This window comes from Siniperca chuatsi, linkage group LG11 (genome assembly GCF_020085105.1).
Source record: "Siniperca chuatsi isolate FFG_IHB_CAS linkage group LG11, ASM2008510v1, whole genome shotgun sequence".
Lineage (NCBI taxonomy): Eukaryota > Metazoa > Chordata > Actinopteri > Centrarchiformes > Sinipercidae > Siniperca > Siniperca chuatsi.
In genome coordinates this window covers 27,140,029-27,165,160 of record NC_058052.1, presented here as the reverse complement: position 1 = coordinate 27,165,160, position 25,132 = coordinate 27,140,029, and the positions used below count along the sequence as shown (strand labels likewise).

The window sequence follows — 25,132 nt, the reverse complement described above, 5'->3', positions numbered from 1 at the left end:
ATTTAGCCTTATTATAATAGAGACATCTACACATCTTTTCAACTGCAAATCACCAAAACACCTATCTTAATTTTCACTGTGCAGTTACTTTTTTTTTTATTCTGCAATTTTAAATCAAGACTAGTGTCAACAAACAATTTCTTACAAATGTACCTATTTTATAACCCCAATAACAAAGTTAATCTTACACGCCACTGTTGCCAGTGAACATACCATGTCCACAAAGACAGATCAGATCTCAAGGTGGTCAGTAATGTAACACACACACACAAGAGTGACACTTAGTGCTTGCTGGATGGGGCAGGAAACATACAGTTGGTAACACCAGTGAGTAACAGTCTTCGTCTTTATGGAAGTTCCAAGAAATATTCAATGTGGGTATTGTCCCAAGTTTAATTGCACGAGAAATAGAAACAGAATTCTTTTGCACTGGCAAATGTAACAATCTTTATTTACAGTTGATGATAAAAGTCAGCACAGTTTCTATATGTATAGTGTGTTTTCATGTGCTTTATGCTGCTATTACTTGAGACTAGTAGTAGAAAGGTATGTCATTCATGCAGAAGTTGGGCTGCAGGCTCTCGAAGGTGCAGTCAGACGTGTCCATGGCACAGCGGCCGCAGTGGCAGCTCAAAGCCACAGGGTAGGTTACGGTCGGGTCCACACCGGGAGGACAGTCGGGAAGCTCAAATGTCTTGTAGTAAAAGTCCCGGTACGTGCACACATGCTGATAAACGTTGCTGAACGGTATCTTGATGACAGGGTCCTGGAGGGGAGCAAAAACATCGAGTGAGTTAATGAGTTCATTTCAAAAGAATAATGGCACAAGTACATATGGAACCCGACTATTGTTTTAAGACAGAAAAATTGTGAACCTATCCTTTAACCTGCATCAAAGCATAGTCTCTGGACTGTCGCAGCAACAACCAATCAGTTCGGATGGGTGAGGTATTGCTACAGACGCAGCATCCTGTCACACAGAGATAACTGAGCAGAGATGACCAAACTGCTTCCTGAAAATTGCTACTATTGCAATTTGTCATTTAATAGATTGTTGTTGCTGTGAAGCTGTTTCTAAAAAATATTAGTGTGTATCTCAATTCATGACAGACTTCATGTATTCTAACGTAAGCTCAAAACTTAGACCTCATCAGCCTGGCATTTACTATTATTTACATGTTAATGATACATTTTATATTTTTTGTATTTGTTTATTTATTTATTGCCTTTTACATTTCTGGCTTTATTCTTTTTATTCCTCAGACTTGCAAATTCCTATTTAGTCATACATTTATTATTCATTTCATCATTCCATACCATCTTGAATGTTGTGTGCATCAGTCTCTATTGTTTCACTTTATATAAATAAAATAAGTAAAATATATGAACACAGACGTGGGTTATGAGGGTTAATGATTTTTTACATTATTTTTACAACTATGACCCTCTTTCCTGTACTACCCACAATACCTTGGTGATGCAGTGACCACTGCAGATGGTTGTTTGCACTGGGTGACACTTGGAACAGCCCTCCTTCTCTAGAGACACCGTCTGGTTGATGAGCTGGCAGGGTGGCAGCTGGAAGGCCGCTGGTGATGAAAGATGTTGCAGTTTGGTACAAATATGTCACATACTGTAACTCTCTGCGTGAAACATACAGTTCCTGCGAACACATGTGACGGAATTGCTTGCGTAATGCACATATCCTGTTTAATCATAACAAAACACCACTTCAACAATTCACACACAGCTCATTTCACATTTAGGGACAATGTGTAACCATATTGCATATTTCCCTGTGTTTTATTAAAGTTAGTTTCATGTACTTGCTTGTTTTTCTTTAGACTTTTATCAAAACCAAAACTTCCGCTTGCTTATTTGATATGATTAAACATTATAGTCCAGTGTAATACAGGGAGATAGGAGTGGATGTCAGAGATGTTCATGTAGGAGGAGAATAGCTCAGTCAGAGTTGTTAGAAGTCCCAGTGGTCACCAAAAGATGCTGACAAGGGTCAAGGTCAAATTTTACTTAATGCTTAATGAAGTCAAAACGACAGGACCACCAACCTTTTTTTCTAACTTCCAAGTAAAAACATGTCGAGTTTTAACAATAAAATTCAGAATTATTTGCAGGAAAGAAAAACTCAGATCAATATAATTAAAACTGTCTGATTGTCTTATTTACCTGCAGGAGCCAGGGGCCAAATGGAAGATGAGGCTCCCAGAAACAAACTCAACATCAAGGGGAACATCACTCTGCTGACCTGTACAGCCATCATCCTGCAGGAGACGAAATGGGTTCGTTAATCAATACTTCAGTTAGTCATTCTATTGATTATCAGGTATTGGAGGAAGGTAGTTATGAATGATACACCTTGTGAGTTATGGCACTGGATAGAAATCTCTCCGAGGAGCACAGATGGATGGAACTGGCTGTAACAGCCTGTAAATGAATTTTGGTGCTTCCTTGTTGCTTGGCTACACAGGTGTTTTTTGTTTATTGATTGATTTATTCTTTGTCTTTTTCTTGATTGTTAACACTTCAGCATTCTTACAAAGGGTTAAAAATGATCACAAATGACTCATGACTTTATTAATGTTAATAAATATTTTTTGAGTGACCAATAGACGCACAATGAGGTACTGTGATAAATAAAATATGGACGTCCACTGTTTTTCTATGTCGGGACACATTTTATTGTCCATCACGCCAGATATAATGAGGCCACAAATAAGCAACAAAGATAATCTAAAAATCAACATTACATTTTTGGACTTGTTTTTATTAAATTTGATGAGTATCCTTGGTTTCATTGTTAGTTTAACTGTTAGTGAGTTTAATGCCATGCAAAACACAATCACGAGAGATTTCTGTATTTCTCTTCTCTCTGGTTTGAGTTGGTAAAAGGAAATGTCACGGACTTCTGTGCACCAATCGGGATTTACCAACGCACACAGTCTTAATAATGCAAGTAAACTTTTTTGTGTGTGAAACTCTTTATAATCATATATATTTTCTGTGTATATGTGTGTTCATATATGTATATGTATAATATGTATATACGTCACTGTATATGTTAATTTTAGTTTTCCTTTTTATTTCTTCCTTTAGTGCTACCTTTACATACTTTGTTTTATTTTAGTGCCTATCTTATTGTTTTATTCTATTCTAATTTGAAATATTTGAATATTTGTTAATACGCTTTCTTTCTGTGTAGCATGGACTGGGCTACAACTGCATTTCATTGTGCAATCCTGTACTGTATAATGATAATAAAGCTGAACCATGAATCTTATGAATAATAGATGTTTTTCCAAACTTTAACTCTGTTGCTTATTTAGGCGTTTAATATATTAGATGTTAGAGAAATAGCTTTTCAGGGACTTTAACTATTCATGCAACAAAAAGCATCAGTACTGTTACTATGGTTATCTGCAGTCTAATATAGATTAGGATAGCATCAACATCCATCAAACTGCAAACTGTTTTAAGTATACCTTACTGTAAAGTGGTATCTGCTGTTCAATTATTGATATTTCCTGAACTCTGTTAATTTCTATTCATAATGCTGGTGTAAGGAAGCCCGACTTACCTCTCTGGCGTCTGCAGGCTGTGTGCTGAGGCCAGGTGTCCTGCTCAGTCTTTATACAGCACAGAGGAGCCTGGTATCCAGGATAAAACGTGCTCATATTGGATGTCAACCCTGGTTACCTGTTTTTGTTAAAAGGAAGGAACAGCCAGGGGATTAGTTTATCTCCGTATCACTTTTACATCCTGTTACACTCAAATAAACTGCCAGAATTATATAGTATTAGAAGGAGCAGCGGTTGGTTCAGTACCTTGCTCAAGGTCACTGTGTCAGTAGTAGTTTTTGACAGATGGAGGAGGGTTTAAACCCACATGTCAGCTTTGGTGGCTTCTGGGCTATGAGCTGAGGCTGACCTGTAAAGTTTACAATTGGAATCTCAACCAACAAGGGGTTCATAAATAAAAGCACTGTAAATCAGCAAAAAAAAGTCATAGTTTAGATAGATAGTTATTATACTTTTAAATATTAATTCTATTTATAAATAACGTTGTCTGTGGTGTGAGAGAGATAGAGAGATGTCAAATACTGAGAACTGCTCATGCTCAGTTTGAACATTTGAACTTTTAGCTGATGTTATCTCCCATATGGTCTAGCGGTTAGGATTCCTTGTTTTCACCCAGGCGGCACGGGTTCAACTCCCGGTATGGGAACGCAGACTTTTCGGTGTAAGAGTCACACATTAATTAAAACCTGAAGGTATTTGCTGCACTAAGTAGGACCTCGTTGACCTGATGCTGGGCAGCGGAAACGAAATGTAACAGGGAAAAAACGGAAACTTGTCACCGCTTTTATTTAAATACCAGTAAACAGAATTCTAGTTTTTTAAATATATCTTACAGACTGGACATATTAACGTGTGGTCAGTAATTCCACCTGGCCGTCAGGTAGTATTTCTACTGCTGCCGGGGAAATAATCCTGTTTTATCGCTGAGGGATCACTGTGACACGCGGACTTCCTCCTGATGTGGTCCATTTATGACTTTGATCCTGTTGTTGAGAGAATCAAGGTTTTTCTGATGGGTTAAGATGACACAGTGTGATCAGTTTTCCTGTTTGGGAGAAATGAGCAGACTTGCGAAATTCAACCATCGCATTTCAATTTCATTAACCGCTTCTTTAACACATCTATTGTCTGGATCACAGTGTACAGTTTGGTAGTAAATATACTACAGTATCAGAATCAGAATCGGAAATACTTTATTTCTTCTTCATTGTTTTTCTTTTGGTGCAACGTGTCAACAACATGTAATTGCATCTCTAAATATAAAGCAGCAGTAGGAAAACATAACCTAAAAAATAAATAACTAAAACAAACCATTTGAATAAAACGATAAAACATGATGAATTATTTGTTTTATAAAAAAATCAACACACGTTTTTGTGTTTGCCTACACAAAAACTATATAGATAAAGAAAAAAATACACATCATACACAAATATTATATTTCCATCTAGCAAACATAACCCAAATAAATGTATACTTTTTTTAGATTTCCTTTTTTTAAAGATGAAACGAACCTTTAAAGTCCATTATGTATGAACAGTATATCTAATGTACCTAATCTCACCCCGCGTGGCCTACCGGAACCATACATCAGCCGAGTCGGCGATTAATAGCGGACGGACCCATTAGGTAGGTACAGCGCATGCGCTGTGGCCAATGTGACTACGAAAATGATCGTTACGTGACGGTTTCTTTAAGATAAACTGAGTGCAAACGTTGCACAAGGAGACAAACACAGCGGTACAATGGCAGGAGAAGAAGAGGAGACCAAGAACAAGGTAAGAGCCGCAAGTAACTTCACGCTTCGAGGACACATTTGGTGGAAGAGGCTTACTTGCTTCCAGTTTGTAGAAGGTCAACAGCAGCGTTCAGAAACTGTTCACCTGATTCATGAAGTTCTCACAGTTACTCTTGGTGAAGTAGTGTTACCTTACCGTACCGAGGTTTTCAGTTAATCTAAAACCTAAAGCTGCGTACATGCAAACACTGAGAACTGTAGGAAATGTCATCATTTCCTGAGTTTGTGTCCGTCTGAGTTGTGTGTTGACATTCAGAGATAAGAAGGCAGCTAACGCTAATGTTAACGCTTAACAAAACTGCAGTTAACATGAGCTAAATTCAAGTATCGTCGCTATGTCGAGTACTCAACTGTGAGGATACAGTAAGTGTCACGATTCAAGAATGCAAGGCTTGCTCGTTGCTATGTGCACTAAAATACCATCAGTGCATTTCCATTCAGGGAAAAACATTGCCTTGGCTGCTCTCTGGACAATTTACACACAGTATTCCTACTAACACACACAGTGTTACATTTGGCCTACAAAATACACTATACTCAAGAAAACATGTGTAATGTGTAAAATAACTATGGATACAAGTGATATGAGTCTTGTAATATTTGATAAGAATGTGCACATTCAGTTTCCATTATGTTTAAGTATGAATTTACTGTAGGTCTCAATATCACTTCATGTAAGTCTCGTTTCAGGTCTGTGTCTTTGTCTGTCTGTCCTTCAGGGTTTCAGGCTGCTGGGGATCCTGGATGTCCAGAACACTCCGTGTGCCAGAGACGCCGTCCTACATGGAGCTGGCGGCTCAGTAACGGCCGGCCTGCTGCACTTTCTGGCCACTAGTGAGTCCTATTCGAGTCTGAACAGACAGTGTGTGTCTGTGTTTGTGTGCATTCTTTGCTCATTTAATGATTGTAATACTTGGCGCTCATCTTTTACGTGATTTGTTTTTTCACATAGAATCTTGAACGACCTGTACAGCCAAAACCGGCTTTTAAGAATTAATTGGACGGTTGATAACTGCAATAGCTCCATGAGTGTACAGGTGCACGGCCACTGGAGTCTGTCCCTTCCATAATGTGAGAGGGAGAGTACTTCATATAATATAAGGGGGAGTTGAAATTGAAATCTGCCTTTGAAACTTAAAACAGACACAACAGACCCTCTTGCTACAACCTAAATATGAGACCTGAGCAGCACACCCAGTGAAATGCTGATCAAATATTCCACACTGGCTCATTTACAGCCTGATGACACAAGGTGTGTATGCACTTTGGCTAAAATCTATTTTGTGTTTAACTGGATTTTATTAACTTAACATAATTTTTATATTAGCATAAAAGAAAATGTGTGGATCTCAAAGAATGTCAAATGATTTTATTTAACATACTTTTGTTGCACAACAAACTGTGCAAAAACTCTCGGCATGTCTGAACTTTTCTCTGTATTTCAGAGCTATGCAATATTTTTAACTTCGATGTCTCTAACAAATCAGCCCCCGTTTACCTTTTAGAGAGAAATACAAACTTTTGCAAAGAGGTTCATTTTGGACTAAAAATCACATAAAAAATTCCAGTGGCTCCTCTTTCTGACATTGACAGATAGACGTTTCACGTGGTGAGAGAAACGTTTGGTTGAATTTTATTTATTCGAACTCTCAGCAGCAGTCTGTCCCGTTGTCCGCAGGTCGGGTGAAGAGGTCTTTTGACGTGGGATTTGCAGGCTTTATGGTCGCCACACTCGGGTCCTGGTAGGTCTTTATGTTGACTGACACTTCATCCTTTTCTTGTCTGTATTTCACTTTCTGATCAGAACATGTATTTTTGGCATACCTACCATGAAAGAAAAACACCCAGCAAACAATATTTTCAGAATCTTTCTCCCAACGTTTGCTCACTACTTCCTGCAGTTTCCTCTCATTACTTCGGTTTGTAACAGAAACCCTGCCGTGTCGCCCTCTCCAGGTTCTACTGCAGGATGAACAACGCTAAGCTTCGTGTGCAGCAGAGGATGATCCAGGACGGCATCAAGAACAAGGTCGTGTATGAAGGGACGGTTCTAGACCCCACAAACAAACCTGGAGCCGAAACCCCATCAGGGCCCTCATGACCTCCAGCACTGAAATCCCTCCCCCTCCTCTGTAAGGGCTGGGAGGAGACGATAGGACACTGTCAGGGTCAAAGACTCAACATCCAGTTTATTTATTTTATTTTATTTTTTTTTCAAAAGACTGACTTCGGCTGCATTTTAAGGGTGTTGTTTTGTTTTTGTTTTTTTCGTCTGATAACTTAGGATACAGCATATCCAAAGCATTAGATCTCGTATTCCAGACCTCCCACATACAGACTTTTTGACTGAACGAGTAAGCTGTTCCTAGAGTGTATCCTGATTCCTAAAATAAAAAAATGTTTAAATGTAGTATTTTCTGAATGTTGTTCCACCCCAGCAATGACCAAGCAAATTTACCAGTTAAATATCAACTTCCTCAAACCCTGCGATGCATGGCATGCTGTGATTTCAGTGACTCCTTCTGTCTGAACGTTTGTTCTGCCCACCAGTCAACCACTAAGTAGCCCACACAGATTGGGATGACATGCACCAAAGGTCCCCAGCTGGAATCAAACAGGGGACATTGCGGTTATTTGGTATGCTAGGCCACCAGGATGCCCAGTTTTCTGTCAGCTGTCCAAGTCAGAACACCTGCTGTGACATCTCTAATTGAAAGTTTTGACCCATAAAGGACAGAGCAGCAGCAGCAGCTTTCTGTGATCAAGTGTTGAATCAGCCTTGAAATTCGCCTCAAACCCTGATTGTTTTATCATTTAGTATTTAAAAGTTGAATGTGTGGAAAATAAATTGTGTACTGGTGTAAACTGGTGTATGTGCTGTCTGGGATGTTTCATCAGTAAATTTTGCATCTGCATTTTTTTTTCCCTGCTAAACAGCTATGTCTACCTTCAAAGTTCCTCAACTAATCAAGTAGTACTTCTGTAATTTGAAAATGGATGATTTTGAGAACTCCTAACTTTAGTCAGTTATGTGAAATGATCAAATGTGCTGTGTTTGCTTTATATTGACATAAACAAAAGGTAATGCTTTTTTGGCTGCTGAGCAGACTTAATTAACAAAACTAAGAAAATACTGTGAAAATGTGAATTAGCTGCTGCTTCGCTGAACAAGTACAGTCCTATTTTAGAGGATGGAGCAGAGCTACGCAATGAATATCAGCAGGCAGTTTTATCCACTGAGGAGATGAGCCCTCGAGCAAGACCCAAGCGCCAGGTAGGAAATCTTAACAACTCACAGCAAACCTTTGCCAATGATTTGCTCAGAATTTCTTAACAACATGGCTGTGCTGCTGAATTTGCAGTGTTTTGTAAAAGTGCTTCATGGACACAACACTGTTATGCTGCTTTCTGCTGTGTCATCCTGGATGAACGAGTCAGCTAAATGTCTGTCACATTACGCAGGTTTGGTGTGCTGTTGCACGACCAGGTGACCAGCAAGTGTCACTACATCCATCCTCTGATTGTTCCACTGCATCACCACCCATCAAGTCCTGCACTGTGTGTACCTGTGAGTTTAACTTATTTACTGAATACAGTGAAATGTGGTAGATTACATTAAAATCTAAGTTCAGTCTGGTCTAGAACAAAATCTATCTAGGTGGTATTTGCATTGTGCTTCCCTCTTCCCCCCCTTTCCTCTTCTCTATGCTGTATATAAAAGTATACAAAAATTCTAAATATGTTTATTGTTAAAAGTGTCATTACAGATTATATACATTTGTTCTTGAAGTCCATACTGATGAAAAATGTATAAAAATGTATTTCAAATAAGATTTCTTACTTAACGTGGATTCTAACATAGGTCCGCACACTTATGTGTTCTCATTTAGTTCTTTTAAGTTCTCGTCCTTAGTGTTGGATTTGGCGCCACCTGGTGTTTTTGTTGAGTACTGAGCTTTTAGATTAAAAACATCCCATTCCTCAGGAATCAGGCCTCTGTTGAAGAGCCGCGATGGGCAGTGTAGCATGCAGATGGTCCTGATTGGATGTAAACGCCATTTACCAGAGTGCATCCTGGGAAATGAATAACAAGTGGAATCCCAAACAAGGTGAGAGACGTACCGGCCACCCCCACCACCACCCCCACCGAGCTCCTGAGCACCCACTGGATCTCCTGTTCTGACGTGGTTTTCAAAAAAAATTCTCAAAAAATCAAAATCAATACTTTTAAAATTTCCAATCAGATGAGTGTAGGGATGCGGATGAGTAACATTTTCTCTTATTGTTGAAGAGGACTTCACCTCCCCATACTCTCCTGCTCCTCTTCCTCACCTGTGTCCTCAAGTCAAGTCAAATTCTCTTCAGCGTTTTTTCACAATTTCTTTTAAGCTTTAAAGCTTTTTTTTTTTATTTCACAGGAAGTGGAGGAAGTTCAACTGAGACACTGAATATTTTCTCTATTTTCCTGAATAAGACGGTGTAGTCCCTCATTCGTCCAGGAGTGTTCTATCGTAGAAAAGGTTTCAGTCGTAGTCATCTGGACACTGTTTTCAGAATCAAGACGTTTCGGCTCCCATCCGGAAGTATTCTCAATTGTGAAAAAATTGGACGGGAACTGGAAATTTAAGCTAATCTGAATTACATAAACCCTGCCCTCAGGAGGGAATCTGCCTGAGTATCTGTTAATAGCTAGTTTCACCACTGATGACCTCATACAGTTCCTGTAGCGCGTTTTTTGAATTCACATCTGGAGGATGACACTGTTAAAAAAAAGGGTTACTTGATGATTTGACAAAGCTCCTCCAGAGTCAATGAAGACATTATGCAACAGTTTCACAGGCCAAGTGGTGCTCCTTGTGACAAGTAAATTGATTTGCATATGTAAAATAGTACAGCGTTTGTGTAGAGCCACACAAACATACAGGAATAAAGTTAAGATAAAGGCTGGTGCAATATATTGACATCAGTTTTCCATGCAAATATTCACTTCCTGCATTATCATGAACACACAGAATGATCCGTGTAAACCAATGGAGAATATTCAGCACATCCAGGCTTCATTCAAAGCAGCCAGCTGAGCTCTGTGGAGATTAGGAGGCTCAGCGCTGCACCAATACATGGTTTCCAAGAAGACCTGACGCAAACACACACAAACCTGGACTTCAACATGTCCATGACAGACAAACTGTTACTCACTCTGTTAGTGGGAATTGAGATATTTTAAGAGGATTCAACACTAATCTTGAACCATTTCAAGATTTTTCAGCATTTACATCTTTAAAAACAAGCCGAGGGGTTTTCCGTGGACAAAAGTTGATTCAGCGTTTATCGCAGGTAAGATAATGGTTCAAGATAACTAATGTGCTTTGGAAATTTATAAGAGCCTAAAGAGAAATGGGGCCCATGAACAGGAGCCACAAAACCTGAACTAATTATGTTAAATGTTTGTTTTTTTTAAATATGTAAATTATGAGAGAAACGAAGATGGAGTAACTGGCTTCAACAGTTATGGATATTTAAAACTCTGTCATGTTGAGATGAATATTAAACATGCACTAAAGAGTATTTTTGATATTAACATCAGTTTATTGTAGTGCTGAAATCCCCTTTTGAGAACAGGCTGAGAGTACTTTAGTTTGGGTTTTATGTTGAGTGCATTGTTGTGACAACTCATAAGGGGAATTAGTAAGTGCGATATTTTCTTTCTTCTTAATCTATACCTGCTGCATTTGAAGTTATATGAAAATATTTAAGAATAAGTGTACACTAAAAACTACTGTACGCTCACTATGTTCTGCAGTCTTGCCAAAAGTATGTCTAAGTACCGCACTTCCTCCTCGAAGCTCCACCAGAAGTAGTGTAATTACTGTAGCAGTATTTTGATGACTGATAGCTGCTCTTGGGTATTGACAGCTATTTATTGTATTTTATTTATTTGTACCTGACCATGTACACTATTAAACAGAAGTGTTTCCTTATTTGAGTCATGATGTTTAAAAAAACAAAAAACAACAACAATTATGCCAAATTTGAAAAAAACAGTGAGGACAGTCCTGAGGTGCCAGATTACGTGGTTTTGTGCCCAGTTTGGAATGACTTTACACATCAGCAGTCATGGGTGGCAGGTAACTGAGCACTGAGGTATCGGGCCTCACCTGTCTGGCTTCAAAGCAAAAATGAAATCTTCGTTAAAAGGTTCACGATTAAGACACAAACAACTGTTCAGTGCTTATTTTGTTCTTACAAAGGACTGATTTTGATCTTTGTTTTGACTGAAACTAGACTGAGGTGGTCTTCATTGCAACCTGCTACTGCATCCATAACATAAGCTGGGCGACACACTCTGAGGATCTCAAAGCTAATCTGAACAGCTGAACCCATAAATAGCCTCTGTGGGGCCTCTTATGGCTGACAGCAACACGGTGACAACTGTCCCCGTCCTCGTCAACGTCACTGGCAATCTCACTGGCAACACCACCACGCCCACCGCCGTCCAGGTAGCCAAAGTGATCAGCTGGCTGACGTTTAGCATCGGGCTGCCTGCCATTGCACTGGCTATTTACACCCTCAAGAATCTGTCCAAAGGTTTGTACTGGCCCTGCTCTCTGTCCAATGTATAAACCAGTCATTGAACAATTTACAAACTATGCCACCACCTCCTACACACATCTGAAAGTCAACTAAAGTAGGATGGGGGGGTGACAGGGGCTGGGCTCGATCTGTGCAAGGCTAGCTGAGTAGCACCCTGAAACACAACAAAACTGCAATTTCAGTTGGTCTTGGCTTGGTACTTATAGATATATTATTTTTTATCTTCACTGTCATCGTCTATCATTTTATCATTTGATACACATACGCTACTAAACACCTTCAGCTCCCACAGTCATAAATAACTTAACCATGACAGAGAAAAGGGCTGGATGGGTATCAGAGGCATTATCATCAGCACCAGTAATGGTCTCATGTCATAGTATCAGTAGCAGCCTATCAGTATGAGTTGTAGTAGTAGTCCCAGTATCAGTCCTACTAATAGTATCAGCATCAGTATTATCAGTAGGCCTATCAGTAGTAATGATATTATTAGTATCACTGGGAATGCATACAGCAGTACTAGCAGCAGTGGTAGTAATAATCTGCATAGTATCAGCAACTGTCCATTTTACATTTTTCAAAGCAACATACAAATTAGTTCAAGAGAGAAGCTTTTAAGAATAAGTGCCACAACACTCAGTTTCAAATCCCACCCGACATAAATGGCACACGGTGTCCGGTGCATGAAGTATATGTGTGTAGGAAATGAGAAGTATCAGTATTGATCATTTCTGTTCTCTGTCCAGGTGAGAACAAAGTTCCCATGCATGTCATGTTCCTCCTGGTCTCTGACGTTATCAGTTTCTTTGGTCGTCCCCGTGTGGCCCAGGACATGGAGAGTGGGGCCGTCTTCTCCTCCAACATCAACGACTACATCTTCTATTTTGGGGTCATCTCCAATGTCACCCTCATGCTGTTCATAGCTCAGGAGCATCATCTCCTGGTGGCCTACCCACAGTGTCTCAGCTGCTGCAGCAGTATCAGGCGGTCTCCTGCAGTTGCCTTGGTGACATGGGCTGCTCCGTTTGGCATCCTGGCCCTCGCCATGCTGCAGTACAACCTCTGGTTTGCAGTGTCTCTGCTCGTGCCTTTCCCCTTCCTCCTCTTCTTTGCTGTGGACTCCTGCAGGGCCCTGATCTGCTCCCGATCTAACCCATCGACCCCGGAGAGGAGGAGGGCGGTGTGGGGGATCAGTGCGATCTGGGCTAACTACACCCTCCTCTACGTCCCCTTCATCCTCAGCATCCTTCTGGAGGCTCTGTCCTTTAAGATGACGGTGACATACCTGGGGCTGGTGTCTCACCTGCTGCTCTACCTCAGCCCTCTGGTGGACCCCTTCCTCTACATATTCATGACCAAAGGGCTCAAAGAGGTGCTGCAGGTGCTACCCTGCTGTCAAAAGACAAGTCGGAAAGAGAACATGAGACCCACTGTGGACACTGTGGCTGAGACTGTGGAGACGAGACTTTGAGGAGGACGTAGTTTTCAAAAAGATTTCCAAACATCCGCCTAGTTTGGGACAACTCGTACTCCCGTTGGATTTTTGGAGCAGATGCCAAAACAGCATGACCTAATACTATGGTTCTGTAATTTCTGATAACAACATAACAGTCCCTCCACAATCTCGCAGTCTTGTTCGTGATCCTTGCGAACCAAAATACCTGCTTTTGTACAAAAGATTGTGACAAACTTTGTAATCGCTTGTGCCTTATTTTTCAATAAATCAAAGTTAAACGTTAAAAATTGCAAGTAAGCTGTAAAAAATGTGATGTTTAAACAAGGCATCGATAATAATAATATGTAATATTATCCAATGAGAGTAAGCATTACCTTAGCAATTTCTTAGTTTCTTTGCAGTGAATCGGCTCTATAAGGACAGCTTCGTGCTTCCTACAGTGGTGTGCAGTGCTGCCAGCAAACTCCATAAACCAAATGTTTCTAAGATTAAAAATGTTCTCCAGTTTTGCTAAACTGGAGAACTTAGTTGGGAGTGATACATGGGGGTAAGGACTGCCTGAAGTTCTAGGGAGGACCATTGTTAGATTGAAGCTTGATTTTTATTCAACTTTGTCTCGTGAAAACAGAACCCCCAGAAAGGTGATGTTTTATCTAATATCTTGTACACACAAGTTATAACCTTGTGTTATTGAAAAATATATTTTTCAGGACTTTAGGGGAAGTGCACTTAAAATGATTCTGATTTGGATTATTATTTGGTGAAAAACTGCTGTGATTGGTAAAATTACACACTCTTACAAATCTTGTTTTTTTTTTCTTTTTACTCTACTAAATGCACTTTATTTGAAAATACTCGCATATTTTCATGCAGCTACACACTAATGTTTTTGTCTTGATGTTATACTGTGGTCCTGAAGAAATGTTACTTCATTTTAACGGTAACTTTGTAAGAATTTGCGTCAGTTCTTCCATGGCAAGACTGCAAATATCCAGAGGGACTTTCTCTTGGCTGACACTGATTTTGCCCGACTGACTGGCAGCAGTTTGAATGGGACTCACAACCTAACCTCTAATAAGATTAATGGCATACAAAAGTCCACACTAAAAGGAAAGGTTTTCTAAAACAGAAGAGTGCAACACAGTAGATAACACCACCGTTAAGTTTCACTGCACAAATTTCATCATTTTCATATTATTCCATTACACTGGTGGTGTCTGAAAAACCACAGAAACAGTTTTAGCATTTAGATCAAACAAAACCCAACTGTAGATGAACCAGTGAGTGCGTAATTTATTCTGTTTCTGCCTTATAAATAAATGATCTTCAATATTCGATTGTATCTTGATGTTTACAAATCAAAACACTCTTTGACCTGAGTTTTCTTACAAAAAGCAGAGAAGACAAGATGTTCATTTACAAAAGGCTGGTAGTTCTGTGTGATGTGTATGAGCACATAAACAACGTCCTTGTTTCACTTGTCCCCTCACTGCTAAGCGTCTGCTGTGCTCTTTGATTCCAGGAACACACCTGAAGACTCCACGGAGTGAGAGGAGATGTCATTTCTTCTGAAATGGAACAAAACAATGGATATTTCTATTGATAAGACTCGTGTCTGACAATATAATGCAGTTCAAACTATGGTCTTTAAAAATGAGTTGAATCAACACATCTCTGGCTCACATTAAACAGACATTTAACATTAAAAGCTTCCCAAACGTAGGAGTTTGTTTTTGGACTGTGTTTGATTTTACAGGTGTTCATGTTATTGCATCCATCAGCTATTTAGTGATACTTCTTATTAAAAATGTTTTGCTTTGAAATGGGTAGCAATTTTCTTAAATCTCTCAACATAAAAAACTCAATATTTCATTTGATCTCGTAAAATAAAATTGTTTTGGGTTTTTTAAAACCTGATCCAATGAAAATGGTAAGTTGACTGTGGGGTCAGCTATTTTTTTAAATATATAAATGTGCTATGAGAAAAAGTCAGGATGAGCGAGTGGCTTTCAGTTTGAAAAGCATTCATTGCTGTGTCTCAGTGTCATTCTCAATACTGCCACCAGATGGCGCCAAAGTGGTACCAAAGACATTTTCAAATTCTACACACTGTGGCTTTCATGTATTATTAATTTACAGACCTTGGCTTTTCAATGTCGTCAATTGTCTCTGGCAGCCTCACATTCAGTGTCTCTGGAAGCAGCAGAGACACTAGGCCAGAAATGATGGCCACAGAGCAGAGGATGATCTGAGGAAGAAGAGTCCACACGTCCTCTAGCAGCAGGATGAGCGGAGCGACTGAAACTCCCAGACGACTCATGAAGCTGGTGTAGCCCAAGCCATTTTGCCTGGTGAGGCAGAAGGTAAATCAGAAGAACTTACTTAATAAATAAGTAAGTCCTACTGTAGGTAGGAAAGGGTCAGGACTTTTAATGGCCCTCTACTGAACTGATGATCAACATCCTTTTTCAGATAATTCAAAGATTCATATCTGAGTTTTGCACCAAAGTTGGTCTAAGGCAAGTCAACTGGGCTATTATTATAGTTATATATTATATTATATATATTATAGTCAATCATCCTCCAGACTGCCTCCCAATCACTTCAAAACAGAAATAATTGGTAAATATTTTTGAGAGCTTGAGTTTCTCTGTTTCTCTGGTAAAACATCACCCAAAGGCAGAGAGAATTAAAATGAAGCACAAAAAACAAACATAAAAGAATAAACAAATATGATTATTGATTATAATTGTGCCACATTATTAATAATAATAAAATGATCTGTTTCAGTGAATTGGATAGTCTTAATTGCACCAAAGTTGTAAAGAGTGGACAAAAGTGCAATGAAAAATAACTTAACAAATGGCAGTATTCGTAATAACTGGCAATAACTGGTGAACTTAACTGAAGAGAATTACAGAAGCAGTGTTAACTTGAAGGAAAATCACGCCTTTTTACAACTTGTGTTTACACAGTTTTGGCCATTTTTCCTATTGATATGATGTTATGATAATATTGTACCCACTAACTTCATCTAAAAGTCCAGTAGGGCAGGTAACACAAGCAGCTGGAGGGTAAAATATTATCAACTGATATGAATGATGAGCATAATAAGGTCTTCTCAATGCAACTGTATGGCAGTAACCGACCTGACGACCGTGGGGTAAAGCTCTGTTGTGTAGAGGAAGATAGTCGTGAAGGAAGCTTCTGATAGGCCTTTTCCAAGAATGGCAACAACAGCACGCACATGCCACAGACCTACAAACAAGGACAGTATATGCAATGTACATAAGATACGTGTGTAAAACATTCAATTAACTTGAGACAAAAAGGAACATGTTAATTAACCTAACCTGGGTTATATAGCCTAACCATTGGGTCATATTATCTTAGCATGTGCGCATGTCAAATGAGACAAATCTAGTGGCACGTTGAACAGCTTAGGATGTTAGGTCTGCTGCCCGGGGGTCTGGAACCACATTCAACAAAATACGTGATGCTTTGTAATAGTAGCAGTAGAGGCGATAGTTTTGTTTCGGCTCACACCAATTCACAGTATCACATAGGAAGTAACGCAGCAGTCGACTGCGTGTGTTCAAGTACTTTCTGGAAAGTGGAAAAGAAACTCTGACGCGTTTTACGACCTTTTGGAAGAAAGATGTTTATGGCGATGCAGATTCCTGTCAGTAACAGTGTTCCAGCTTGGCATTTTCTCCGTCCAATGAAGTTGAGAAAGCAATAGATCATCAGCTTGGCAGGGACTTCAATGGCTGCATAGATGAAGTGTGTGAGGTAAATGTTTAAACCAAATCCACTGATGTTCAAGCTGATACCATAATATGTCGAGGCAACTCCATACCTGCAGAGTACAATGAACAACATATATGTTTGTCACGTTTCTGGAGCTTAGGTTTGCCCCCTTCCATACATCTATATCTACTGTATGATTGTATTAAAGGAGATTCAGCCAGACATGGCCATTTAAAATACAATATTTTAAATGTTTTTTATGTCTTTGTAGGTATTTTTCGAGGTGATACCCACCACACAATCCCAGTCAGTAGCGTTAACCGTCTCATCTTTGGGGTCTTGATTAGGTGAAGGTAAGTGTAGTTTTTGTCCTGCTCATCCAGGATTTCCATGTTGGAGAGTGTCTGCACACAGGCAGAGAAGTGATGATGCGTTCACATTTTCTCACGTCTATCTTCAAGCAATTCTTACATTCCCATATGAACACGGAGTTATTGGTCGCTGTAATCATTCCTCCTGTCCAAACTGGCCGTGAAGTGAAAGCAATTTCAGTAAGTCATGAGGTACAAAATCTGTTAACAAAACATCTTCATGTACATCTGTGTACAAAAATGAATCAAATCAAGTAGGTATCTTCCAAAGTTACAGTGTTTGAGGAGGGATAACAACAAAAAAAGGGAAATTTGTACTAAAAAGACAGTAACTTTGGAAGATACCAACTTGACTTGTCTAACAGACCACTGAGGCCTCATATCAGCGTCAGCTGAACTTTAGAATGTGTTTTGCTCCTAAAGGGGAATGTGCATTTTGTCTCCCATCAATTACACTGCAGTCGCTTTACCATCTCTTCACGGCCAGTATGGACACGAGAAATCACCACAGCAACCAATACTCTGACATTAAGAAATAAATAAATATACAACTATACCAAGTAGGCTTTAGAATTTGAACATTTTGGACTCTGTCGCTCTAAACTGGGATAAATAGCTTAAGCAACACACACAGAAACAAATGACATCAGAATAATTTAAAAGATCATATAATCGCATGAAAAATAAAGACATATTTAAGCTTTAAACAAAATAATTTAACATCAAGCTCAAACTTACCTCCAGTTTTAATTTGGATGACAGTTTTGGTCTTTTGTTGAACTTAGCGCATTTCTCGAGGTAAAACTGAGCCCTTTCCGCTTTACCGTGGGCTAAAAGCCACCGGGCAGATTCAGGAATCCACCTGCAAGTGTTTTCAAAACAATGAACAATGAGTGGACACATGAATTAGGACATAACTGAAATCACTCCAAAAAAAATCCAACTCCCAACAATTCTAAAGTGAGTTTGGAGAAATGTTAGTGGATGTTTTTCAATAGGTGAAAAACTTTTTTTTTCTCAAATGAAGTAACCCCATAATGCGTCTCATTTTCATTTAGTCATTTTGAAAGACAAGGTTTTCCTCTGTCTCTAACAAATATGTTCAGATTCAAATTAAATGCTAATTCATTTAGAAACATTTGGTCTCTACATGTTGAAATGTACAGTACATTTTCATTGTTCATTTTGTGGAAAACATTAACATACAGTATGTGTTTGACGTACCACCAGGTCAAAACTGCAAATCCTAGTGGGGCTGTAACAGTCATAATCAGAGTCCGCCAGTCATTTACCAGGAAGGCAAGCCCAGCCAGCAGCATGTTACCTGCAGACCAGGCCAGACTGCCAATCACACCGATGAACGACCTATGACTTGTGTCGACCCACTCAATGCCTGCAAGGTGAGGAAATGAAAAAAAATAAATGAATAATAATAATTCAAGCTTTTTTTAATGAAATATTTATCCTGCAGTTTTCTGTCTGTTTTAATTTCCCTGGCAGTTTGGTTGAACACTTCGATGCGATCAGATTAGACATGCTTGTTTGAAACTCCCTAAATCTTAAACCTGCAATAACTGACTTTCTTGGCCATTTAAGGGCAGTGGAAACAAGCTGCGAACACATGACATTTCAACACCTTTTAAGTTGATATGGCGAACTTGTGAGCTTACTGAGAACCAATGAATTGAGGCTGATTCCTGTCAGTCCGAACCCAGTGAGAAATCTCAGCACTGCAAACAGAACGTAGGAGTTTGCAAATGCGCTGCAGAAGCCAAACACAATCGCCATGATGTATGAGGCCAAAAGAGTGTTTCTCCTCCCATACCTGGAAATAAGAATGGGAACTACATTTGAGACAGTGAAATGAACATGAAGGAAATTTGTGACATCATTTTCCTTTAAAGCGAAGACTCCTGCAAAGCATTAAAAATGAGATTCTAAATAGTTGTATAGTATAATGAACAAACGTAGCACATTTTCCATAAAAATATCAAACTCAAATACACGTCTTACATATTTTTAGTTAGCCATCACAGATATCATTAGTTGATTTTGAACGCTACTTAACACCTCTCGGTTTCTTTTTCATTGCAAAACAAATTAACATAAAAATGACAAGGTAGATTGTATAAGTGTGTACAAAGTTGTTTTTTTCACTGACATTTGAATTATTTAAAATGTAAACATTAAACTCCTTGAACCGCCACCTTAACGTGGTGGAGGGGTTTGAGTACCCGAATGACCCTGGGAGCTATGTTGTCTGGGGCTTTATGCCCCTGGTAGGGTCACCCATGGCAAACAGGTCCAGGGTGACGGGTCAGACTAAGAGCGGTTCAGAAGCCCCCTATGAATTTTCAACCAAGGCCAGTTACGTCGCCCGGATTGGCGCTACCGGGCCCCACCCTGGAGCCAGGCCCGGGGTGGGTGCTCGACGGCGAGCGCCTGGTGGCCGGGCCTTTCCCCACGGGCCCGGCCGGGCACAGCCCGAAGGAGCGACGTGGGGCCGTCCTCCCGTGGACCCACCACCCGCAGGAGGATCCGTAAGGGGCGGTGCAGAGAGATCTGGGCGGCAGCTGAAGGCAGGGGCGGCGACCAGATCTCCGGACACAGAAACTGGCTCTAGGGACATGGAATGTCACTTCGCTGGGGGAAGGAGCCTGAGCTTGTGCGGGAGGTTGAGCGTTACCGGCTAGATATAGTCGGCCTCGCCTCCACGCACAGCCTGGGCTCTGGAACCCGTCTCCTCGAGAGGGGCTGGACGCTCCATTTCTCTGGCGTTGCCTGCGGGAGAGGCGGCGGGCTGGTGTGGGCCTGCTCATAGCCCCACAGCTCAGCCGCCACGTGTTGGAGTTTACCCGGTGAACGAGAGGGTCGCGTCCCTCCGCCTCGGGTGGGGACAGGTCTCTCACTGTTGTGGCGGCCTATGGGCCGAACGGCAGTGCAGAGTACCAGGCCTTCTTGGGGTCCCTGGGGGGGTACTAGACAGTGCACCGCCCGGGGACTCCGTTGTTCTACTGGGGACTTCAACGCCCACGTGGGCAATGACAGTGCCACCTGGAGAGGGGTAATCGGAAGGAACGGCCCCCCTGATCTGAACCCAAGTGGTGTTCAGTTGTTGGACTTCTGTGCTAGTTGCAGTTTGTCCATAACTAACACCATGTTCAAGCACAAGGGTGTCCATCAGTGCACGTGGCACCAGGACACCTAGGCCGGAGGTCGATGATCGACTTTGTTGTCGTATCATCTGACCTCCGGCCGCGTGTCTTGGACACTCGGGTGAAGAGAGGGGCGGAGCTGTCAACCGATCACCACCTGGTGGTGAGTTGGATCCGCTGGCAGGGGAGGAAGCCGGACAGACTTGGCAGGCCCAAGCGTATCGTGAGGGTCTGCTGGGAGCGTCTGGCGGAGCCCGCTGTCAGCAGGGTCTACAACTCACACCTCCGGGAGAGCTTCTCCCAGATCCCGGGAGGCTGGGGACATTGAGTCCGAGTGGACCATGTTTTCCACCTCCATTGTCGATGCGGCGGCTCGTAGCTGTGGTCACAAGGTTTCTGGTGCCTGTCGCGGCGGCAATCCCCGAACCCGGTGGTGGACGCCGGAAGTAAGGGATGCCGTCAGGCTGAAGAAGGAGTCCTATCGGGCCTTGTTGGCTCGTGGGACTCCCGAGGCAGCTGACAGGTACCGGCAGGCTAAGCGTGCTGCAGCCCGTGCGGTCACGGAGGCAAAAACTCAGGATTGGGAGAGGTTCGAGAGGCCATGGAGGAGGACTATCGGTCGGCCTCAAAGAAATTCTGGCAAACCGTCCGACGGCTCAGGAGGGGGAAGCAGTGCTTCACCAACACCGTGTGTGGTGCGGGTGGAGAGCTGTTGACCTCGACTGGGGATGTTGTCGGACGGTGGAAGGAATACTTTGAGGATCTCCTCAATCCCGCTGTCACGTCTTCCGAAGAGGAAGCGGAGGCTGGGGACCGGAGGCGGACTCATCCATCACCCTGGCCGAAGTCACTGAGGTTGTTGGCAAGCTCCTTGGTGGCAAGGCTTCAGGGGTGGATGAGATCCGTCCTGAGTATCTTAAGTCTCTGGATGTTGTGGGACTGTCTTGGCTGACACGTCTCTGCAACATCGCGTGGCGGTCTGGGACAGCGCCTCTGGACTGGCAGACCGGGGTGGTGGTCCCTCTGTATAAGAAGGGGGACCGGAGGGTGTGTTCCAATCACAGAGGGATCACACTTCTCAGCCTCCCCGGTAAGGTCTACTCCAGGGTACTGGAGAGGAGAATTCGTCCGATAGTCGAACCTCGGATTCAGGAGGAGCAGAGTGGTTTTCGTCCCGGTCGTGGAACACTGGACCAGCTCTATACTCTCCATCGGGTGCTCGAGGGTTCATGGGAGTTTGCCCAACCAGTCCACATGTGCTTTGTGGATCTGGAGAAGGCATTCGACCGTGTGCCCCGGGGCGCTTTGTGGGGAGTGCTCTGGGAGTATGGGGTCCGGGGCCCTTTGCTAAGGGCTGTCCGGTCCCTGTATAACCGGAGCAGGAGCTGTGTTCGCATTGCCGGCAGTAAGTCAGACCTGTTCCCGGTGCATGTTGGACTCCGCCAGGGCTGCCCTTTGTCACCGGTTCTGTTCATAATTTATATGGACAGAATTTCTAGGCGCAGTCAGGGGCCGGAGGGTGTCCGGTTTGGGAACCACAGGATCTCATCTCTGCTGTTTGCAGATGATGTCGTTCTGATGGCTTCTTCAAACCAGGACCTGCAGCATGCACTGGGACGGTTTGCAGCCGAGTGTGAAGCAGCTGGGATGAGAATCAGCTCTTCCAAATCTGAGGCCATGGTTCTTGACCGGAAAAAGGTGGTTTGCTCTCTTCGGGTAGGTGGGGAGTCCTTGCCTCAAGTGGAGGAGTTCAAGTATCTCGGGGTCTTGTTCACGAGTGAGGGACGGATGGAGCGTGAGATTGACAGGCGGATCGGTACAGCGCCTGCAGTGATGCGGGCGCTGTATCGGACCGTTGTGGTGAAGAAGGAGCTGAGTCGAAAGACAAAGCTCTCGATTTACCGGTCAATCTACGCTCCTGCCCTCACCTATGGTCATGAGCTCTGGGTAGTGACCGAAAGGACAAGATCGCGGATACAAGCGGCCGAAATGGGCTTCCTCCGCCGAGTGGCTGGGCGCTCCCTTAGAGATAGGGTGAGGAGCTCAGTCACACGGGGGGAGCTCGGAGTAGAGCCGCTGCTCCTCCACGTCGAGAGGAGCCAGCTGAGGTGGCTAGGGCATCTGATCCGGATGCCTCCTGGACGCCTCCCTCGGGAGGTGTTCTGGGCATGTCCCACCAGGAGGCGGCCCCGGGGAAGACCCAGGACACGCTGGAGGGACTATGTCTCTCGGCTGGCCTGGGAACGCCTCGGGATCCCCCCGGAGGAGCTGGAGGAAGTGTCTGGAGCGAAGGAAGTCTGGGAGTCCCTGCTTAGACTGCTGCCCCCGCGACCCGGCCCCGGATAAGCGGAAGAAAATGGATGGATGGATGGACATTAAAATGATCATAATGCGAGCTGCAGGATTTGCACTTCATCATGTAAATGTTGGAGACACTTTTTATACACATACTTATCACAGAGGTATCCAAAAGCTATGGCCCCCATCATCACTCCAAAAAAGAAGATTGTGCTTGTGGTCTTTGTCAGGCTTTTTCTATCACAGACGAGGTCCCACTGGAAAAGCAGATCACAGGGAGAAGGTAATGATCTCTTATGGTACATATGTTCTCCTATATACTGTAGGGGGGCTTGTGTTTATGTGCTTAACACAAAATTTCATTTGCATCGCCTTTTTGAACCTTTTTTGGGAAAAGTGGATAATTTACACGAATTGAGTGGCAGAACAAGTGATTGTTTCTATACTGTCGTCACATGTTACTGGTTTCAAATCTGAAGACTCCATAAAAATGTAACAAAAAGAAATGCAGTGACAGTGAATATTTTGCAGATGTGTTTGTGATATAGTGTCCTCGTTGTGTTGGTTTGTGTTTACATGACCTTTTCTGCAAAATGTACGTGGTAATGCAAATAAGTTATATCTAAATGTGATTTTCAGGAGACTGTAAATTTAGAGGCACCTGTAACACTTTTTTTCACGACTGAGTTTTTCCTTCCGTGCATATTTTTTCCTTTAATAAAATAAAGCCATCATCAATGTGATTAGACCCACTCGTGGCTGTTTACGGGAAGACAAGTACAAATGTCTGCTGTGTCGAGGCCTATTGCTCACTGAAATTTGACACATTCATTCATCCCTTAAAATAAAGCTTTTTATGTTCTGGCTGAAATGCAAAACAAAAACTGTGTCAAAGTCTGGAAAAGATTTAAAGGTCTGATGTATTGTAGCCTACCTCTGTTGCCAGGGTGGAAGCGAAGGTGGAGTTGTCATAAACCCATCCGCTCTGACACTGAACTGTTGGCAGGTCAGCGCTGTTGGAGCTGTTGGCTAAGAGTTGAAGCTGAGGCTCTGCAAACATCTCACAGGATTCTGGATCCCCATCTTCTCGTACAGGAACGTTGACGGTCAGTCTCTGCTCCTGCGTTAAGTTTCTGAAGAGTCCTCCATCATCCAGTGTGCTGATGTCACAACGATGAGGAGGCACCGCAGCGATGAAGTTATTCAATAAGAAGTGACAGGGCAGAACTATTCGAGGGGTGCACAGCAGGATGATGATGGCAATTTGGAAAGGCCCAAAACCGTCGATTTCCTCCAGGACATTCTCAAACTTCATCTTCACCGTGCTGATGGCTTCTCAAAGAACGGATTTGGATTTGCTTTAAGTTGACAGAAGTAAAACATGAAACAAATCAGTTTGGACCACTTATCAATACAATGAAGAAAGTAGTAAAAATTACTCACCTGCATAAAAAACTGCATAGGATTGATGCACTATAAATGATGCGCTACTGCTGCACTATTAGAAACTGTTCTCTGTTCACCATGTAGTTTTCTTTTGGTGAGCAGCACTGAATTTAGACTCTGCAGCCTTTTTTTATCAGACCAACCTGATCGTTAACGTCTGCATCACCTTTGGACATCGTAAAGTTGTTAAATGGATTACACATTAGACACATAAGTACATGTTGGACATATTTTATTTCAGGACTGTCTCACCATAAAGACTCCCAGTGTCATCCAGTTCTACAAACCCACCGTTCTTCTTCCCCCTGCTGTCAGCCGGAGAGGAGGGAGGGTGCAAATCAATTTGAGGGCAAAATTCATTAATTAGATGACGCAAATTATAAAACTGAGGGAACAAAATACGTCTACTGTATACAGCGAACAAAGTAATAATTAAAGGAGAAAATGTATATATCTTTCCCTCCATGATAATCTGCAAACTCCAGTATGCGTCAGGGGTAAAATCTGTCGTCAACATGATCCTTCTTTTACTTTCAGACCACATTTTCTTCTAGCTTCACCACAAAAAAAGGACGAAAACACTAAACATAGAATGTGCTGCTCACAGTGCCAGAGCCCAGAGCTGGAGCTGTATCCAGTCTGTTTTCTCAGTCACAGAACAGCTGTCCTCT

General features: G+C 42.1%; 4 protein-coding genes across 7 annotated transcripts; 2 read left to right on the top strand and 2 right to left on the bottom strand.

The window, feature by feature from the left end:
• Window positions 1–368: 368 nt before the first annotated feature.
• On the bottom strand, window positions 369–3,943 carry lhb (luteinizing hormone subunit beta). Its single transcript, XM_044214134.1, has 5 exons — window positions 3,843–3,943; window positions 3,596–3,714; window positions 2,188–2,282; window positions 1,471–1,589; window positions 369–766 (listed from the first exon to the last, which is right to left on the bottom strand). The coding sequence occupies exons 3-5, from the start codon at window positions 2,279–2,281 to the stop codon at window positions 533–535; spliced, it is 447 nt and encodes a 148-aa protein (XP_044070069.1). The 5' UTR covers window position 2,282; window positions 3,596–3,714; window positions 3,843–3,943; the 3' UTR covers window positions 369–532.
• Window positions 3,944–5,212: 1,269 nt separating this feature from the next.
• LOC122884333 (cytochrome c oxidase assembly protein COX20, mitochondrial) lies at window positions 5,213–8,263 on the top strand. 2 transcript variants are annotated; one of them, XM_044214131.1, is made up of 4 exons: window positions 5,213–5,450; window positions 6,085–6,228; window positions 7,073–7,136; window positions 7,351–8,263. In XM_044214131.1, exons 1-4 carry the CDS (start codon window positions 5,342–5,344, stop codon window positions 7,493–7,495), a joined length of 462 nt encoding a protein of 153 aa, XP_044070066.1. In that variant the 5' UTR covers window positions 5,213–5,341; the 3' UTR covers window positions 7,496–8,263. The 2 variants fall into 2 exon arrangements, with proteins under 2 accessions (XP_044070066.1, XP_044070067.1); XM_044214132.1 differs by having other exon boundaries at window positions 5,217–5,374; window positions 6,114–6,228.
• A 151-nt stretch (window positions 8,264–8,414) lies between these two features.
• LOC122884330 lies at window positions 8,415–14,568 on the top strand. Of its 2 annotated transcripts, XM_044214127.1 has the most exons (6): window positions 8,415–8,668; window positions 8,857–8,962; window positions 9,380–9,503; window positions 10,407–10,728; window positions 11,677–11,979; window positions 12,732–14,568. In XM_044214127.1, the coding sequence occupies exons 5-6, from the start codon at window positions 11,799–11,801 to the stop codon at window positions 13,454–13,456; spliced, it is 906 nt and encodes a 301-aa protein (XP_044070062.1). In that variant the 5' UTR covers window positions 8,415–8,668; window positions 8,857–8,962; window positions 9,380–9,503; window positions 10,407–10,728; window positions 11,677–11,798; the 3' UTR covers window positions 13,457–14,568. The 2 variants fall into 2 exon arrangements, with proteins under 2 accessions (XP_044070062.1, XP_044070063.1); XM_044214128.1 differs by lacking the exon at window positions 10,407–10,728.
• Window positions 14,569–14,710: 142 nt separating this feature from the next.
• On the bottom strand, window positions 14,711–24,619 carry LOC122884328 (solute carrier family 22 member 7-like). 2 transcript variants are annotated; one of them, XM_044214122.1, is made up of 11 exons: window positions 24,459–24,619; window positions 23,950–24,373; window positions 23,169–23,272; window positions 19,233–19,387; window positions 18,787–18,955; window positions 18,301–18,424; window positions 17,486–17,595; window positions 17,086–17,300; window positions 16,591–16,699; window positions 15,583–15,789; window positions 14,711–15,009 (listed from the first exon to the last, which is right to left on the bottom strand). In XM_044214122.1, the coding sequence occupies exons 2-11, from the start codon at window positions 24,328–24,330 to the stop codon at window positions 14,934–14,936; spliced, it is 1,650 nt and encodes a 549-aa protein (XP_044070057.1). In that variant the 5' UTR covers window positions 24,331–24,373; window positions 24,459–24,619; the 3' UTR covers window positions 14,711–14,933. The 2 variants fall into 2 exon arrangements, with proteins under 2 accessions (XP_044070057.1, XP_044070058.1); XM_044214123.1 differs by having other exon boundaries at window positions 14,711–15,006.
• Between the last annotated feature and the right edge of the window lie 513 nt (window positions 24,620–25,132).

Excerpts from the sequence above, each read along its gene's own strand:
- lhb (XM_044214134.1), bottom strand. The coding sequence starts at position 2,281 with ATGATGGCTGTACAGGTCAGCAGAGTGATGTTCCCCTTGATGTTGAGT. Across the intron at positions 1,590-2,187 it reads TTGGCCCCTGGCTCCTGCAG|CGGCCTTCCAGCTGCCACCC; the intron begins GTAAATAAGACA and ends TTTCATCACCAG. Across the intron at positions 767-1,470 it reads GTGGTCACTGCATCACCAAG|GACCCTGTCATCAAGATACC; the intron begins GTATTGTGGGTA and ends GCTCCCCTCCAG.
- LOC122884333 (XM_044214131.1), top strand. The coding sequence starts at position 5,342 with ATGGCAGGAGAAGAAGAGGAGACCAAGAACAAGGTAAGAGCCGCAAGT. Across the intron at positions 5,451-6,084 it reads TTGCTTCCAGTTTGTAGAAG|GTCTGTGTCTTTGTCTGTCT; the intron begins GTCAACAGCAGC and ends GTCTCGTTTCAG. Across the intron at positions 6,229-7,072 it reads GCTGCACTTTCTGGCCACTA|GTCGGGTGAAGAGGTCTTTT; the intron begins GTGAGTCCTATT and ends CGTTGTCCGCAG.
- LOC122884330 (XM_044214128.1), top strand. The coding sequence starts at position 11,799 with ATGGCTGACAGCAACACGGTGACAACTGTCCCCGTCCTCGTCAACGTC. Across the intron at positions 11,980-12,731 it reads CCTCAAGAATCTGTCCAAAG|GTGAGAACAAAGTTCCCATG; the intron begins GTTTGTACTGGC and ends TTCTCTGTCCAG.
- LOC122884328 (XM_044214122.1), bottom strand. The coding sequence starts at position 24,330 with ATGAAGTTTGAGAATGTCCTGGAGGAAATCGACGGTTTTGGGCCTTTC. Across the intron at positions 18,956-19,232 it reads CCTCAATTCATTGGTTCTCA|GCATTGAGTGGGTCGACACA; the intron begins GTAAGCTCACAA and ends CTCACCTTGCAG. Across the intron at positions 18,425-18,786 it reads TTTGCAGTTTTGACCTGGTG|GTGGATTCCTGAATCTGCCC; the intron begins GTACGTCAAACA and ends AAACACTTGCAG.